A 19296-nucleotide genomic window follows, 5' to 3' on the forward strand; every position below is an offset into this window, starting at 1 on the left:
ATGATAGAGCTGCAATCAAAGGCGCGATGTTCTCCAACTGAGGATGTATAAAAGTAGTGAACACCTGCACTTTATCTGACCTGCTTTCATCTTAAGGTAAGACTAATTTCCTGCTCTCTAAAGTATTGTGTTCTATTTGCCTCTGATGTTCACATTCAGGTTCTAGTCATTTGGCTCCCTTAGGGGTCTGCTCATTTATAATAATAACAATAATAATAATGAGAATAATAATAGTAATAGGGTATTTAGGCAGTGTGTCCTTTGTGCAAAGCACTGTACTAAGTACTGTAGTCAATTCAAGAACACCAGGTCAGACGCAGTCCCTATCTCTCATGGATCTCACAGTCTAAAGAGAGAGAGAACAGGTATTTAAGCCCCACTGAGGCCCAGAGAAGTTAAGTAACTTACTCAAGGTCATTCATCGGGCAAATGGCAGGGCTGGGATTACAACTGAGGCCCTTTAATTCCGTGGTCTTCCCATGTGGCGATGCTGCTTTCTGCAAAACAAATGGGATGCCGAGGTACAAAATGGGAAATTGGGGGAAACTGGCACAGCAGGTGCAAAGCAGATGACACGAGGGGGTCCTTATCTATTGGCCCCTCTGTGGCCTTACTGATTTGGCATGACTAAGTCACAGTTCTCTGCCAAACCCCTCGATTTGAACATGCCGGCAGTAGGATGTTCTCAGTTCTCATCAGATCAGGAGATCTGAAATGGGGTCCCTTCCCTTAGTTGCCCCTGACCCAGTGTGTTGTCAGAGTTTGAGGAAAGAACTTGGGGGGGCTGACAGATCTATAATGTCTCCACCAACTATTCAGACTTTATGTATCTGCTCCCTTCAGCTCCCTTCCCTCCCCAGCTCACTCTTGTCACTTCTGCCAACCTCTCCTTCTAACAACACCTGACTATCACCTCTTCTTCCTCTGTGCCTCACATACCTAGGCCCCTGGCCTGGCACTCCCTCCCTTCCCAGTTCTCCCCATGTCAGAGCCCACCTAAAATCTCACCTCCTTCAAGTCTTTCCTGATTAATTCACAACACCCTATCATATTAACCCATCAACTACCCCAAGCACTTGCAGATCAATCAATCAATCATATTTATTAAGCACTTACAGTGTGCAGAGCACTGACTAAGCTCTTGGGACAGTAAAATAGAGTTGGTAGACGTGTTCCATGCCCACAATGAGCACTAAAATCCACACTTTCCTCTCCATTCAAACTGCTATCACATTAATCTGGTCACTTGTCCTATCCTGTCTTGATTACTGTATCAGCCTCCTTGCTGACCTCCCAGCCTCCTGTCTCTCCCCACTCCAGTCCCTACTTCACTCAGCTGTTCGGATCGTTTCTCTACAAAAACATTCAGGTCATGTTTCCTCACTCTTCAGAAGACTCCAGCAGTTGCCCATCCACCTCCGCCTCAAACAAAAACTCCTCACCATTGGCTTCAAAGCCCTCAATCACCTTGCCCCCTCCTATCTCACCTCACTACTCTCCTACTACAACCCAGCCTGCACACTTCACTCTAATGCCAACCTGCTCACTGTTCCTCAATCTCGTCTATCTCGCTACGGACTTCTCGCCCACATCCTAACTCTGGCCTGGAACATCCTCCCTTCTCAACTCCAACAGACACTTACTCCCCTCTCTTCAAAGCCTTATTGAAAGCATATCTCCTCCAAGAGGCCTTCCTTGACTAAGCCCTCTTTACCCCTTCTCCCACTCCATTCTACGTGGCCCTGATTTGCTGCCTTTATTCATCCCTCCTCCCAGCCCCACAGCATCTATGTACATATCTGTAATTTATTTATTTATATTAATGTCTATTTCCCCCTCTGGACTGTAAGCTTGTTGTGGGTAGGGAATATGTCTGTTATATTGCTGTATTGTACTCCTCCAAGTGCTTAGTACAGTGCTCTGCACACAGCAAGTGCTTAATGAATATGATTGATTGATTGAATGAATGAATCTAGAGGGGGAGATAGACATTAATATAAATAACTTACAGATATGACTATACGTGTTGTGGTGCTGAGGATGGGTTGAATTCAAATGCCCAAAAGGTACAGCTCCAAGTACAAAGATGTATATATAAATCAATGCATAATTAATTGCAGTCATTTATTTATTCTGATTTTTTGTAAATATTTTTATGTCTGCGTCCTCCAAAGGAGGATAAACTCCTGGTTTTTTATGGTATTTGATAAGTGCTGATTAGGTGTCAAGCACTGCTCTAAGCTCTGGGGTAGATACGAATTAATCAGGTTGACAGAGTCCCTGTCCCACTTGGGGCTCACAATCTAAGAAGGAGGGAAAACAGGTACTGAATCCCTATTTTACAGTTGAGGAAACTGAGGCACAGAAAAGTTAGGTGGATTGCCCAAGGTCACACAGCATTCATGTGGCAGAGCTGGGATTAGAACCCAGGTCCTCTGGCTCCCAGGCCATGCTGCTTACTGGGTGGGCAGAGAACGTGCCTATCAACTCTGTTGTATTGTACTTTCCCAAGCACTTAGTACAGTGCTCAACAAATACCATTGATTGATTGTTTGCCTGATTATAGGGCACTGCACCCAGTGAGCACCCAATAAATGACACTGAGACAACCTAAAATAGTTGGCTTCAATTTCCACAACCTCCAATCCAACCTATGAATTATCTTGCCAGACTCAACCAGCTGAGCATGAGGGTAATATAATAATAATAATGGTACTTGTTAAGTGCTTACTATGTGCTAAGCACTATTCAAAGTGCTGGGGAAGATACAAGGTAATCAGGTTGTACCATGTGGGGTTCACAGTCTTAATCCCCATTTTGCAGATGAGGTAACTGAGGCACAGAGAAGTTACGTGACTTGCCCAAAGTCACACAGCTGACAAATGGTTGAGCTGAGATTAGAACCCACGACCTCTGACTCCCAAACCCATGCTCTTCAGGACTAGAACTAAAGGGGCTGGATTTTAAAACCCATTTTCCCTTTTCTCTTCAACAGTTAATGGTGGGATCACTCATCCTAGAATCAAGGGCCGTAGCCATGCACAGGAGACTGTATTTCACCCTGCTGATCATTGCCTTTCCTCCCTGCCTTTCAATTCCTACAGCCACAGCAGTTACAGAGTCAGGTAAGTGAAATACCCTTTGCACTTCCAATGTTTCCGCTACTCCCAGGGCAGTGGGGGAGAGATGGAGTAAGAGGAGAGGGATATTCATTCATTCAATTGTATTTATTGAGTGCTTACTGTGTGCAGAACACTGTACTAAGCACTTATATATGTATAAAAGTCAGCAATGTGAATAAGGAAAAAATGACAGATAGTTGGCTGGACAGATGTGCAATAGGATAAAGCATAGGGGTTTGTGAGTTCCTGGAAAATCCTTGCATTACAGTAGGAAGTTGCCCGTGGTCCTCTGAGTTAGAATGGAATGTCCCGGGGGTCTTACTTCTTGACTCTCCTCCAACTCGATCTACAAAGTTGCCATTTAAAGGTAGTTTGGAGGCTGAAATCCAGAGGGTACAGAGCTGTGCAAGGATATAGCCAAGCTAGCTAAGGAGAGTAGGGTCTGGGGCTCTGAGCCAGAGGAAAATGAGAAGCAGCATGACCTAATGGATAGACTACGGTTTGGAAATCATTAGAACCTAGGTTCTAATCCCGACTCTCCCACTTGTCAGCTGTGTGACCTTGGGTCAGTCGCTTCACTTCTCTAGGCCTCAGTTACCTCATCTGTAAAATGGGGATTAAGACTGTGAGCCGCACATGGGACATGGGCTGAGTCCATCCTGATTAGCTTGTATTTACCCCTGTGCTTAGTACAGTGGCTGGCACATTGTAAGCGCTTAACAAATACCATGTTAAACCCCCCAGAAACCTTGCTCCGTCTGGTGCCAGCATCTGGGGGCACGGGGGATTCTTCTCCCAGCGCAATCTCAGCACGACCGAGGTTCCATCCCAAGGCCTCCACTCCCTTATCCCCCCGGGGAAGTTCCCAGACCATTTCCAGATTCAGGTTAGACCGTAGACATTGACTGCCCTCCGTCCATTCCGTCACCGAGCACCTCCTGTTGTGTGTGTGTGCTGCAGGCTTGGGCCCAGTGAGCTGTTCCGACTGCCACGATAATGCCACCTGCGAGGAGCGGGAAGGCTCCCCCATGTGCTCCTGCAGGGCCGGGTTCACGGGCAATGGCCTCACGTGCTCCGATGTGGACGAGTGTACTTCCTCCAGGGCTGACCGCTGCCTGCCAGACAGCTGCGTGAACCAACCGGGCACCTTCCACTGCCGCTGCCCAGCTGGCTTCCAGTTCACCCCCGAGAGCGGCTGCTCCGATGTGGACGAGTGCGCCGACCCCAGTAAAAACCGTTGCCACTCTCTGGCCAGTTGCACCAATGCTGATGGAGGCTACCTCTGCATGTGCCCCGCGGGCTACTTTGGGGATGGCACCCAGTGCGACTTGGCTCCGTGGTCCAGGGTTTGGGAAAAGCTGGACTGTGGCGAGCCGGGGGCAGCGGAGACTGACTTGTGCTTTGACCCTTGTCAGAATTACACTGTCCTCGACGAGCCCTGGAGGAGTTCCTCCTTCCAAGGTGATGGCAGTAATTGCGACAGCAAGAAGAGCGGGTGGTATCGGTTCATGGGCAAGGGTGGGGTGCGGATATCCGAGACGTGCGTGCCCATCAACCGGTGCAACACGGCGGCTCCCATGTGGCTGCGGGGCCGGCACCCCTCCAGCGAGGAGGGCATCATGAACCTCACCGCCTGCGCCCACTGGAGTGAAAACTGCTGCTTGTGGAAGACTGATGTCCTGGTGAAGGCTTGTCCTGGGGACTACTATGTCTACAAGCTAGGCGAGCCTCCGGTGTGCAGCCTTGGTTACTGTACAGGTGAGTGACAGAAAAAGTTCAGAAGGGGGATTTGGTTTGAAAATACCCCTCTGCCAGCACGGGGATCATCAGCCTGTCTGTTTCTGTGACCCTATAGACCCTACCACTACAGAACAGCCATGCAACCATTGTCTTGAAGATGAGGAGTGCAAATTGCTCAATGGCACCTGGGGCTGTACCTGCCAAGAAGCCTTCAACAGCTCAGGTAAGGATGGGGCCTAAACAGGGGGAATGAGCCTCCAGGCGGTCCGCGACCTAAGCCATGACCTCCACCAATATGAGCCGTGACTTGGGAAGCACGGGGCGTGGCTCAGTGGAAAGAGCACGGGCTTTGGAGTCAGAGGTCATGGGTTCAAATCCTGGCTCTGCCACTTGTCAGCTGTGTGATTTTGGGCAAGTCACTTAACTTCTCTGGGCCTGAGTTACCTCATCTGTAAAATGGGGATGAAGACTGTGAGCCCCCCATGGGACAACCTGATCACCTTGTAACCTTGCCAGCGCTTACAACAGTGCTCTGCATGTAGTAAGTGCTTAATAAATGTCATTATTATTATTATTATTGGTACAGCTAATCCATGCACTCTCCTAGCTTCAGCAATCATCGTCAGTGTCACTGGACCTTATTAAGCACTCAATAAAGCAGCATGGCCTAGTGGAAAGAGCAAGGGCCTGGAAGACAGAGTACCTAGTTTCTAATCCCAGCTCTGCCACTTGTCTGCTGTGTGACCTTGGGAAAGTAGCTTCACTTTTCTGTGCCTCAGGTCCCTCATCTGTACAGTGGGGATTCAATATCTGTTCTCCCTCCTACTGTGAGTCTCATGTGTGACCTGATTATCTTGTACCTACACCACAGTCTAGTGCAGTGCTTGACATTTAGTAAGCACTTAAATATTATTATTATTAATAGCAGAGCCCTGTTTTGAGCCCTAGGGAGAGAGCAACAGGAATGAGTGACACCATCCCTGCCCTTAAGAAGATAATTATCTAATGGGGAAGACGGGCAGTTACAAAATTTGTAGAGAAGCAGTGTGGCTCAGTGGAAAGAGCATGGGCTTTGGAGTCAGAGGTCATGGGTTCAAATCCTGGCTCTGCCAACTGTCAGCTGTGTGACTTTGGGTAAATCACTTAACTTCTCTGTGCCTCAGTTCCCTCATCTCTAAAATGGGGATTAAGACTGTGATACAACCTGATCACCTTGTATCCCCCCAATGCTTAGAACAGTGCTTTTCACATAGTAAGTGCTTAACAAATACCATCATCATTATTATTATTGTAGTAATACTAATAGTAATCAATGTGGTAATTGTCAAGCATTTACAAGGTACCAAACACCATACTAAACACTGGGGTAAATATAAAACAATCAGGTTGGAAACAGTCCCTGTCTCATAGTCTTAGTAGAAGGGAGAACAGGTATTGAGCCCCCATTTGACAGAGGAGGAAACCGAGGCACAAGGGAGTAAAGTGACTTACCCAAGCTCACTCAGCAGGCATGTGGTAGTAACAGGATTAGAATCAGCAGGCATGTGGTAGTAACAGGATTAGAATCAACTGGGATTGAGAAGCAGGAGATTAGGACATGGATTTAGTCCAACCTGACCTGGCATATGCTTAACAAATACTTAACAAATACCGTTTATCATACAAAACAAAACGAACAAAAAATCCCCAAATACCCAGATCCTGTGATTCCCAGGCTAGTAATCTTTTAGGATGAAAATTAGACATGACTCTGGTCCTCAGTGGAGCTCATAATCTAAGACTTCGGAGAGAGGGGGAACTGGCGACAGAAACACAAGGAGAGATGGAACAGTAAAATATGAAAACAACATAAAAGACAAGGACAAATACAAAATAAAAACAAAAACCAATAAGATTATGTGGCTAGTAGAGCACAATTTCAGGCTCCTCACAGCTCAGAGTCCAAGTCATTTATGGGGACATCCAAATTCCTTAGGGGGAAAGATAATAGAGATTCAGCTGGTAACAGCCAGAGAATGGAAAGGCAAGAAAGTGAAAAAATCAATAGGGAATGTTGGTAAGAATGTAAGCTCGTTGTGCACAGGGAATATATCTTCCAACTCTGTTATCTTGTACTCTCCCAAGCACTTAGTACAATGCTCTGCACACAGTAAGTGATAAATAAATACAATAGATTAATTGATTTATATTTTAACTACTTGGGAATTTGAATAGCTTCTCAGTCCATGTGCAGGTTTTCACGTATTTGGCCCTGACAAAAATCCACGTGCTCTAATATGATTGTAGCTACAGCATTAACAAATGCTAAATGCTTTTCTCAAAGTTAAACTAGCAGGTTAGATCACTCCCATCACTGCACATGAGAGCAAGCTGCCGCAGGCGGGTTTAGTCCCTAGAATTACCATGGCTCAGGGAGAACATTTGCAGTGATCTTGCATTTCCACTCTTTGGTTTTGGAAAGGTTTCCCGATGGTATCACCCCATCCCAGGGCCACAAAGCAAGTGCTCAGCTGTGCTGGGGACCAGGGCCATGATTACCTGCAATCGAACAGCTCTAGGCAGCAGCTGAGCCCTGGCCTGCTTGACAAACACTTGAGAGGTATGGAGAAGCCACACTTGGCACTGGGGAGAGGGAAAGCAGCAAGAGTCTGGCCAGTTAGAAAACGAGGGGCGCCTGCCACTAGTTTCAACCTGGCATTACTTCCTGAGGCACTGTTTGGCCCACAGTCCACCACTGGCTTTCTGGGTCACCCCACACCTCGCAAAAACATCTTGAAATTGGCTCCTAGGCTCCCCACTGTACTTATCTGCTCCCTTCGCCTGTTGTCTTCACTCTTCCCAAGATAGCCTCTTGGCTGTGTTTCTCTCTCAACTCCCTTTTCTCCATCTCCTCGCTCACTCAGTTTCCCCGGCCTGTAACTCCACACACACTCAAAGCCCTCCTAGAACCCCACCTGCTCCATCATCATCATCATCATCAATCGTATTTATTGAGCGCTTACTATGTGCAGAGCACTGTACTAAGCACTTGGGAAGTACAAATTGGCAACATATAGTGACAGTCCCTACCCAACAGTGGGCTCACAGTCTAAAAGGGGGAGACAGAGAACAAAACCAAACATACTAACAAAATAAAATAAATAGAATAGATATGTACAAGTAAGATAAATAAATAAATACAGTAATAAATATGTACAAACATATATACATATATACAGGTGCTGTGGGGAAGGGAAGGAGGTAAGATGGGGGGATGGAGAGGGCGACGAGGGGGAGAGGAAGGAAGGTGCTCAGTTTGGGAAGGCCTCCTGGAGGAGGTGAGCTCTCAGTAGGGCCTACAACAACCTTTCCTCTATTGATTTCCCAACAGCCTGACCCATGTCATCTCTATTCCTGCCAACTTGCACATTTATGAATTTATTTGCATAACCTTTAGCAGACATGCATATTTTGTCTGATTTATATACTTTGACAGTGTTGTAAATAGTGTTAGGTTTGTCTCCCCTATTAGAATGTTACTACCTTGTGGACAAGAATAATGTCGCTACATTATTCTGTAACAATAATGATGACATTTATTAAACACCTACTCTGTGCAGAGCACTGTTCTACGCACTGGGGAGGTTACAAGATGATGAGGTTGTCCCACAGGGGACTCACAGTCTTAATCCCCTTTTACAGATGAGGGAACTGAGGCACAGAGAAGTTGAGTGACTTGCCCAAAGTCATACAGCTGACAATTGGCAGAGTTGGGATTTGAACCCATGACTGCTGACTCCAAAGCCCGTGCTCTTTCCCCTGAGCCATGCTGTACTTCCCAAATACATAATAATAATGATGATGATGATGATGGTATTTGTTATGTGCTTACTGTGTGTCAGGCACTGTTCTAAGGGCTGGGGTAGATATAAGCTAATCAGGTTGGACAGAGTCCCTGCTTCACAGGGTGTTCATAGTCTCAATCCTCATTTTGCAGATGAGGGAACTGAGGCACCGAGAAGTGATTTGCCCAAAGTCACACATTAGACAAGTGAGGGAGCTGGGATTAGAATCCCAGTGCTCTACCCATTAGGCCATGCACTTAGTATAGTGCCCCACATGAAGTGAGTGTTCAGTAAATGCTACTGTTACTACTACCGCTATTCTCTCAGAGCACCTGCAGAGATTTGTTCCAAAGAATAGCATAGCAAAGAAGCAGTGTGGCCTAGTGGAAGGAGTCAGAGGACCTGGGTTCTAATCCGATTCTGCCACTTGTCTCCTGGGTGATCTTGGGTCCAGTCGCTTCACTTCTCGGTGCCTCAGTTCCCTTATCTGCAAAATGGAGATACAATACCTGTACCCCTTCTTCTTAGACTGTGCGCCCCATATGGGCGTGGCTCGGGGGAAAGAGCCCGGGCTTTGGAGTCAGAGGTCATGGGTTCGAATCCCGGCTCCACCACAAGTCTGCTGTGTGACCTTGGGCAAGTCACTTCACTTCTCAGAGCCTCAGTTACCTCATCTGTAAAAATGGGTATTAAGACTGTGAGCCCCATGTGGGACAACTGGATCACCTTGTATCTCCCCCAGCGCTTACAACAGTGCTTTGCACATAGTAAGAGCTTAACAAATGCCATTATTATTATTATTATTATTATTATCTTGAATCCACCTCGTCGCTTAGTACAGTGCTTGGCACATAGTAAGCACTTAACCAATGCCATTATTATTATTATTTTAGGAGTTAGTTATATTTCTTCCTACCACCCAAGGATAAACCTGCAGATATTTCTTCTGATGAGGAGAGGTTAATAAAATCTGATTTATAATTTCATGAGGCAGGGTAATATTTGCATAAAGCAGACTCTATCTCCCACCTTGTAGAAAGCCACCTTTGATTGATGGTAAAGTCTTGGATTTCAACGGATAGAGCACTGGCCTGGGAGTTAGAAGGACCTGCCTGGGTTCTAATCCCAGCTCCAGCACTTGTCCGCTGTGCGTGAACTTGGGCAAGTAACTTCACTTCTTTGGGCCTCAGTTACCTCATCTGTAAAATGGGGATTAGGACTGTGAGCTCCATGTGAGACAGGGACTGTGTCCAACCTGATAGGCTTATATCTACCCAGTACTTATATCTACCCAGTGGCTGGCACATAGTAAGTGCTTAACAAATGTCATAAAAAAAATTCTTAGGGGGAAATACCTCTACCTTGGGGATATTAAATGACTTCTCCTGGGAATTCTGGCTTGGCTGCCTGAAACTACCGTGACATTCCAACCACGTCGATCACCAAAATGAGATGGCAGTGAGCCGAAGGGTGACAGCTCCAAGGCTTCAGTCGGGCCGTATAAAACCCTGTCTAATGCACCTGTTGGGTTTTTAGACATTTCCAGCTTGCAACCCAGAGTGACCTGTGGGACCAATGTCATCAAAGTGTCCTTGACCAGATGCCAACTGGAAGGCCTTGGATTTCAGAAGACTATCACGTACCTGAGTGATAGCAGCTGTGTCGGCTTTGAAGAAAAGGGAAACAGGAGTTTGGTATCGGTGGAGACCCCGGTCCAAAACGGAACCTGTGGGAATGTGCTGAAGGTAGGGACTCTTCACCCCATTTCCTCTGGCGTGTCAGTTGAGTTGCCAGGCAGTTGTTGAAAACCTGGGTGGGACTTTTCGGAGAGGGGAGCGTTCATTCCTTTACCCGTTCTTTCATGATGTCAAGGAAGCCTGTTCCATACCGATGGCTTCTCTTTAGGGTTCTGCCTCCACTCATCTGGCCAGAGAAGCAGCGTGGCTCAGTGGAAAGAGCCTGGGCTTTGGAGTCAGAGTTCATGGGTTCAAATCCTGGCTCCGCCACTTGTCAGCTGTGTGACTTTGGGCAAGTCACTTAACTTCTCTGTGCCTCAGTTCCCTCATCTGGAAAATGAGGATGAAGACTGTGAGCCCCCCGTGGGACAACCTGATCACCTTGTAACCTCCCCAGCACTTGGAACAGTGCTTTGCACATAGTAAGTGCTTAATAAATGCCATTATTATTATTATTATTATTTAGCTTGTGTTTCTGAAATCAACTGAATGGCTCATATTGATGATGACAAACATATTGTCCCAAGTTTCTAAAGCTTGAGCGCAAACATTGGTGTGATATGGGCTCCAAAGTGGGGAAAGTTGTAATACTTATGTCCAGTGGAGTCAGATTGATTCAATACTTAAAAAAATGGTATTTGTTACACTTACTATGTACCATGCACTGCTTTAAACACTGGGGTGGATACAAGCAAATTGAGTTGGACACAATCCCTGTTCCACACTGGGCATCCCCATTTTACAGATGAGGTAATTGAGGCAGAGAGAAGTGAAGTGACTTCCCAAGGTAACACATCAGACAAGCGGCAGAGCCAGAATTAGAATTCAGATCCTTCTGACTCCCAGGATCATGCTCTATCCACAAGGTCATGCTGCTTTCCATGCGTTTTAAGATGCTGTTCCATGGGTTTGGGTTGGAGGGAGGAGGGAAGGAGTGGTCCTGGGCTGGGATTAAACCTAGAACCAACATTCCAAACTCCTTCCATAGCCTTCATCCGGTTCACCTCCGCCAGCACTAGAGGGGCCCGGAATCAAGCTTTGTGGGCTGGAGATCCAGGAGTGATTTCCAATTTTCTGGATCAGTCTTGGCTTGCAAAGGATATGGGTAGGACTAAAGAGAGCAGCCGTAAACGACGGCTTCTTCACTCACTTTGACCAGCTTCTTGAAAGACAATCAAAATCTCCCCCTGTCTTTTCCTACCAAGAATACTTCTGTCTTGCATAGTTGAATTTCTATTCTGGGTTTAGGAGTGGACTGCAAGTTGTCCTTGAAAATCCATTTTATAAAGACCTTCAGGGTTGCAGCTTGAAAAAAGAATAAGAAATGCAACTAAATTTATGACAATGCTAATAATAATGATAATAATGAGAAGCAGCGTGGCTCAGTGGAAAGAGCACGGACTTTGGAGTCAGAGGTCATGGGTTCAAATCCCGGCTACACCAATTGTCAGCTGTGTGACTTTGGGCAAGTCACTTAACTTCTCTGTGCCTCAGTTACCTCATCTGTAAAATGGGGATTAAGACTGTGAGCCCCACATGAGACAACCTGATCACCTTCTAACCTCCCCAGCATTTAGAACAGTGCTTTGCACATAGTAAGCATTTAATAAATGTCATCATCATCATCATAATAAGGTATTTGTTAAGCACTTGCTATATATCAGGCACTGAGGTAGATACAACACAATCAGATGAGACACAGTCTTTCTCTCAAAGGAGATCCAGAATCTATGAAGGAGGGAGAACAGGTTTTTTTATCCCCATTTTACAGATGAGTAAACTGAGGCTCAGCAAGTGATTCGTCCAAAGTCACCCAGCAGACAAGAGGCAGAGCTGAGGATAGAACTCAGTCCTCTGACTCTCAGTCCTGTATTCTAAGGGACAGCCTCCCAGTTTTTCTCTTTTTTAGGGGTTGTGTTCTTGCAGAATCCCTGCAAGAGAAGCAGTGTGGCCTAGTAGAAATAGCATAAGCTGGGAGTTCTAATTCTGGTTCAGCCACTCATCTGCTGTGTGACCTTGGGCAAGTCACTTAACTTCTCTGAGCCTCAGTTACCTCATCCATAAAATAGGGATTAAGAACTGTGAGGCCCATGTGAGACAGGGACTAGGTCCAACCTGATTATCTTGTATCTACCCCAGCGCTTAGTACGTTGCCTGGCACATAGTAAGTTATTGACAAATACCATTTTAAAAAAAGTGTTTTGGGAAATCCACGCTGTAGTACTCATTATTTCCAATGCTGAGCATGCACACATCATTTACTCTGACACAAGAGAAGCAGTATGGCCTAGTGGATAGAACATGGACCTGGAAATCAGAAGGACCTGGGTTCCAGTACCAGTTCTGTCACTTGTCTGCTGTGTGACTTTGGGCAAGTCACTTCACTTTTCTGTGCCTCTGTTCCCTCATCTGTCAAATGGGGATTAGGACTGTGAACTCCATGTGGGACATGAAGTGTGTCCAACCTGATTAGCTTGTATTTACCATAGTGCTTAGTACAGTGCCTGGCACACAGTAACTGCTTAACGAATATCATTAACAAAACAAAAATGACACTGCATTACAATCTGTTGGAGGAACATTCCCCTAATCCTGCCACCACATTCTACCCAAAACACATCCTGGTAAAACTGAGCAATCAATCAATCACATTTATTGAGCGCTTACTGTGTGCAGAGCACTGTACTAAGTGCTTGGGAAGTACAAGTTGGCAACATATAGAGACAGTCCCTACCCAACAGTGGGCTCACAGTCTAAAAGGGGGAGACAGAGAACAAAACCAAACATACTAACAAAATAAAATAAATAGAATAGATATGTACAAGTAAAATAAATAGAGTAATAAATGTGTACAAACATATATACATATATACAGGTGAGCAGGTACCAACTAACTCCATATTGCAAGAATCTGGAATCCTCTTTTCCCCCCACCACAGAAAAATGGAACACATGCCATTTATAGTAACACTCTCTCTGTGGTCAATGAGGTCATCATCAGAGACACCAAACTCTATGTCAACTTCCAATGTGCCTACCCACTGGACATGAAAGTCAGTCTCGAAACTGCGAACAAACCCATGGTCAGGTAAGTCCCTGCTCATTAACAAGAAGTCTATCCTGATGCACAATATGATCAATTTCCAGTCTTTAAGGCCATAAGAAGTCTTTTCATGTTAAGTGGTCCCAACAAGAGAATCAACGTGGCCTGATGGATGGAACAGAAGGACTGGATTCTAATCCTACCTCTGCCATTTGTCTGCTGTGTGACCTTGGGTAGGTCATTTAATCTCTCTGTGCCGCAGTGACCTCATCTGAAAAAAAGGGGATTAAGACTGTCAGCCCCATGTGGGACATCATCATCATCATCAATCGTATTTATTGAGCGCTTACTATGTGCAGAGCACTGTACTAAGCGCTTGGGAAGTACAAATTGGCAACATATAGAGACAGTCCCTACCCAACAGTGGGCTCACAGTCTAAAAGGGGGAGACAGAGAACAAAACCAAACATACTAACAGAATAAAATAAATAGAATAGATATGTACAAGTAAAATAAATAGAGTAATAAATGTGTACAAACATATATACATACATACAGGTGCTGTGGGGAAGGGAAGGAGGTAAGATGAGGGGGATGGAGAGGGGGACGAGGGGAAGAGTAGCTTTAATTCTATTTGTTCTGATGATTTTGACGCCTGTCTACATGTTTTGTTTTGTTGTCTGTCTCCCCCTTCTAGACTGTGAGCCCGTTGTTGAGTAGGGGCTGTCTCTATATGTTGCCGACTGGTACATCCCAAGAGCTTAGTACAGTAAGCGCTCAATAAATACGATTGAATGAGTGAATGAATATAAGGTGATCAGGTTGTCCCACGTGGGGCTCACAGTCTTAATCCCCATTTTACAGATGAGGTAACTGAGGCTCAGAGAAGTGAAGTGACATGGATTGTGTCCTACCTTATTAGCTTGTATCTACCCCAGCCCTTAGTACAATGTCTGGCACATAGTAAGTGCTTAACAAATACCATTAGAAATAAATGAAAGTAATAAAAAGAGCTGGAGAAAGCTTAATTTCCAAAGGCTTAAAGAAAGCCGTTCAAATATTTACGGTACCAGAAGGAATGTATGTACAGGTGTTTTGCAGTGTTTCAGATAGGGAACCCACAGGGCTTCACTGGGTGAAATACATCTGGATCTCACCATGCTAACAACTCTTCCCACAAAAAAATACCCAGCACAGAAGACACTCAGTCCCTTTTTTATTATTCATTAGCCAGTTACACTTTGGGTTTGCTCACCAGGACTTTAGTCCTATGAGAAATTTTAAGAAACAAGGATTTGGTTTATAAAATAAGGATTCAGTGTAACCCAAGTTGTCTGATCAGGTCTACCTACTGTAATGTATTTTCCCAAGTGCTTAGTACAGTGCTCTGCACACAGTAAGTGCTCAGTAAATACCATTCATTGATTGACTGAGGGTAGCTAATTGAGAGAAGGAGTTTCAGCTACTCCTGAATAGGGAGAGCAAGTGACTGGATGGATGCGCTGGATGCGCTTGCTACCAGTGAAAGTGGGAAGCTCTCTACAGCAGTTAACAGCCAGGTAAATCATTTTAAAAAATAATTTGTATCATTTTTTCAACTTGACCTGCCATTCTTCATCACTGTGACTCTGGTATGACCCACTCACTCCTAATCTCCATTTCACCACCCAACACCAGTCCAGGCCCCCTCCATCCTCCACCCAGATTCTCCCCAATCACTGTCTTTCATTTGAACCTTCTCCCTCTCTATGTCTAGTCACAGTTCCTGTTGCATGGGTCTCACCCTAACCTTTGCTGCTCCATTTTCCCAAAGCTGTGGGGAGGTGGGATGGTGGGACAGGGTAGGGATGGTGGGATGACACCCATGCACCAGAAAGAGGGACTGGGGAGGACAAGGGGGCAAGGCACGATATTCTTTAGAGAGGGACATGGGAACCAGCACAGAAGGATGAAATCAAGGGGATCTCTTCTAAGCCACAGGGATGAGGACTGTAAAAAGGGGCAAGTTAAAAAAAAAGGCAGTGTAAAAACAAGTTTGGGTCAGAGAGAGCAGGGTGAAGGATAATAATAATTGTGGTATTTTTTACTTACTATGTACCAGTGCTTACTATGTATCAGGCACCCAACTAAACGCTGGTATGGATACAAGCAAATCAGGTTCCAACATGGGGTTCACAGTCCCAATCCCCATTTTATAGATGAGGTAACTAAGGCCCAGAGAAGTGAAGTGAATTGCCCAAGGTCACACAGCAGACAAGTGGTGGAGCTGGGATTAGAACCCATGATCTTCTGAATCCCAGGCCCGGCCTCTATCCATTATGCCACGCTGGGGGCTGAGGACATGGGATAGTAAAAAGGATGACTTACCTGGCACTAGCTGACTAAAGCTTATATCTTTAGTTGTATCAACCCCAGTGCTTAGAGTAGTGCTTGGCATACAGTAAAAGCTTGACAAGTACCATAATTAATTATTGCAGGGAAGACTTTCCAAGCCTTTGGCAGTGACAGCATGAGTAGACAATAAATGTGGTATTTGTTTAGTGATTGCTATGTGTTTGATTTGATTGATTGACAGAACTGACATTGCATAGATCGGGTAGCAGTCTCCCTGTCAACCTTGTATCTAATCCTGTGCTCTCCCCCACTACAGTTCACTGAATATCAGTGTGGCTGATGCGGGAGAGTTTACAGTGAGAATGGCCCTCTTCAAAAATCCAAACTTCACAGTACCAATCGAAGGATCGATGGCTGTGCTGCCTGTGGAGGCCACACTTTATGTGGGAGCCATCTTGGATGAAGGAGACACATCCAGATTCAACCTGCTCATGAAGAACTGCTACGCCACCCCCACTAACAGTTCCAAGGATCTTCTGAAGCATTTCATTATTCAGAACAGGTATGCCCGGATAGAGAGCCATGCCAAACTGCCTCCCAGTTCAGCCCAAATCTTTAGGGAAGCTCTAATTATTTATATTAATGTCTGTATCCCCCTCTAGACTGTAAGCTCGTTATGGGCAGGAAATGTGTCTATTTATTGTTATATTGTACTCTCCCAAGTACTGAGTACAGTTCACTGCACAGTGCTTGTTTATTGTTGTATTTTCCCAAGCACTTATTACATTTCTCTGCACACAGTAAGCTCTCAATAAATGATTGACTGACTGACGACACAAACCATATGGTTGGAGTGGGCATAGCCAGTTTTCCCATCAGCCCGAGGTGGTCACTAGAAAAATAGCTGTGTGAATTTCTTTGACTTCTTTGGTATATCTCGGTTTGCTTGCATGTTTTAGTCATTGTTATGCCTCTTACTGATAAGTCCCCATTAACAAGGAAGCATGCTTTGTTAAAGTGATTACATTTAGTAAAGGTTTTTCTGTGCCAAACACTGTGCTAATCGCCGGGGTGGAAGCAAGATAATCAGATTGGATTCAATTTCTAGTAGTAATAATATTTATAAAGTGTTTACTGTGTGCAGTACACTATACTAAGCACTGAGAGAGAATACACAGGAGGGAAATAGACACCATCCTTGGCCCTCAGAGGGCTCACAGTCTGAGACAGGTAGGCGAGGAGGGCAGGTATCTTATCCCTAGTTTACAGACAAGAAGACTGAGGCTAAGAGAGATTGAACGCCTTGCCCAAGGCACATGGGAGACCACTGGCAGAGCTGGGACTGGAACACAGATCTCCTAACCACCAGTCCTTTGGGCCAAATTGCTGTTCCTGAGGACCTCCTCGCCAGGACTCTGAGCCCAGTAGAAGCTCAGAAATATTACTGGCTGACATCAGAACTCTGGCAAAAAAGTAACAATGTTCACACTTACCTCCTAGTTGTCCGAACCTGCTTGATTCTACTATACAAATGGAGGAGAATGGGGAGTCCCCATATGGCCGGTTTTCTATTCAAATGTTCCAGTTTGCTGGAAACCATGACCTCGTCTACTTGCACTGTGAGATTTATCTGTGCGATAAACTCACTGAGCAGTGCAAACCAGTAAGTACTACTTTGCGTGGGCTCTTTGAGCAACGAGAGGAATGCCACTTGGTGTGTTAGAGGCCCCCCCGGAGAATACCGCCAGGGAAAGTGATTGACTCCAAGGAGGTTACATCCTGAAATAGCTTACACAAGGAACCCAACTTTCACTTGGGGTTTGGAATACCCAGTTTACCATTTTGCAAACCTCTGGAGTCTGGAGACCAATAGCACTCGTCTGCTGGGCTGATCAGAAGGCAGGGATGAAGAATGTGTGGGAGGAACAGGATGGATGACCTGGGGAAAATCAGGAAAGGGAATCTGATAAGTCTGAATTGGGTAGGATGGGGTGCCAGGGCCGGGTGTGTGTGTGTGGGGGCTCTTGAGATTAAAGAGGAGGGAAAGAGGAGACCATATCACTAGCGAGGTGGAGACTGGTGTTGAGCAAGCTTCTTTAGATTGGCTGAATAAAAATTGTCAGTAGCCAGGGCTGACTGGAATTACGCCTGCCAAGACAGGAAGCTACTGAATTAAACACATCTAATAAAAGGTCCCCCTAATAGAAACTCTCTGTCCTCATCCCCTCACAGTCTTGCTCAAGGTTCGGCTCCCGGAGTGGGGACATCATAGATCTGGATCGGGTTTTGGACTTGGGACCCATTGTCAGGAAAGGTAAAACATTTGGATGATAACTAGGTCAGGCATGGGATTTGTGGAGAATTGAGACTGAATTAAAGTTTGAAACAAGCAAGGTTGTGAAGAGCTCATAAGAAAGAAGAAAAGAATGGACAACTGTGTCAATCAATCAATCAATAATATATACATGTATACATAGGTACATATGTATGAACCTATGTACGTATATAATTATATGTACATATATATATCCCTAAAGATTTGGGCTGAATTGGGAGGCAGTTTGGCATGGCTCTCTCTCTCTCTATATGTATATATATACATATATATATATATATATACATATATATATATATATACATATTTATATTATATATATATATATATATATATGAGGGCAGAGTAGTGTAGTTAGTGCTTGAGAGAGTATCTAAGAGGTTATAGACACAATTCCTGCCCTTGAGGAGCTTACAATTCAACCCTGCACAATCTGGGCAGTCACATGCTTGGAGGCAGGGGTTTAGACTTGAACACCTCTTGAGGTCCTTCTTAACCCCTTGATTCTGCAAATTGAATCCAAATTGGAAGCTGCCATTCACAGATTAAAACCCAACTGTTTTTTTCCTTAACCATAGCCCTAGGCACCTGGTCTGGGATTCAATATGCACTGTAGTAGAAATTGAATTACGACAAATGAAGCCATTCTTGAGTGTTTTCTTTCAACCTAGTCCCAAATTTGCATCTATCCAGATGCACAAGAGGTGTCTTCACAGTCATTACTGTAAATTATTCACACCAGAATAGAAGAATCACGCATCATAGTGGTTGAAAGTATTATTCATTTGGAAAAAATGAATCTTGCATCGATCTGAATATTCAAACAATGGCTAAAGGAGAAAGGATGATGTGATTTTTTTTAACCTTTTTTTTCCTCCTGTCTGAAGATTCCCAGTTTCTCATAACAAGTGGAGTCTCCAGAAACTTGTGTAAGTAACTCCTTCTTTCCTCTGCTCTCCCTCCCAGTTCATTCCCCTCTCTCCCTCCATGTCTCTCACCAGTCAGAATGGGGCACATGATGGGGTACATGAGAGGATTGTAAGGGGTCTGCCCGATTCGTAAAAGTTGAGAAAAACATAATATAAAGTTGAAATGGGGTTTCAACTCCTTCATCATCCCTGCTCCAGCTAAAACTGCTTCTTGTTGGGCTCCCAGCAAGAAA

At 45.1% G+C, this 19296-nt stretch overlaps 1 protein-coding gene across 1 annotated transcript; it reads left to right on the top strand.

The window, feature by feature from the left end:
* The first annotated feature begins 665 nt into the window (after positions 1-665).
* Positions 666-19071, top strand: LOC119942150 (uromodulin-like). The gene is made up of 10 exons (XM_038762805.1): positions 666-674; positions 2996-3125; positions 4083-4880; positions 4978-5085; positions 10223-10431; positions 13362-13510; positions 16116-16361; positions 17300-17462; positions 18032-18113; positions 19022-19071. Exons 1-10 carry the CDS (start codon positions 666-668, stop codon positions 19069-19071), a joined length of 1944 nt encoding a protein of 647 aa, XP_038618733.1.
* Positions 19072-19296: the final 225 nt, after the last annotated feature.

Source organism: Tachyglossus aculeatus, chromosome 21 (genome assembly GCF_015852505.1).
Source record: "Tachyglossus aculeatus isolate mTacAcu1 chromosome 21, mTacAcu1.pri, whole genome shotgun sequence".
NCBI lineage: Eukaryota > Metazoa > Chordata > Mammalia > Monotremata > Tachyglossidae > Tachyglossus > Tachyglossus aculeatus.

Bases quoted from the DNA above. Each gene is read 5' to 3' on its own strand.
- LOC119942150 (XM_038762805.1), top strand. The intron at 10,432-13,361 runs GTAGGGACTCTT...CCCCCACCACAG, and splicing joins CCTGTGGGAATGTGCTGAAG to AAAAATGGAACACATGCCAT. The intron at 18,114-19,021 runs GTAAAACATTTG...TCCTGTCTGAAG, and splicing joins GGGACCCATTGTCAGGAAAG to ATTCCCAGTTTCTCATAACA.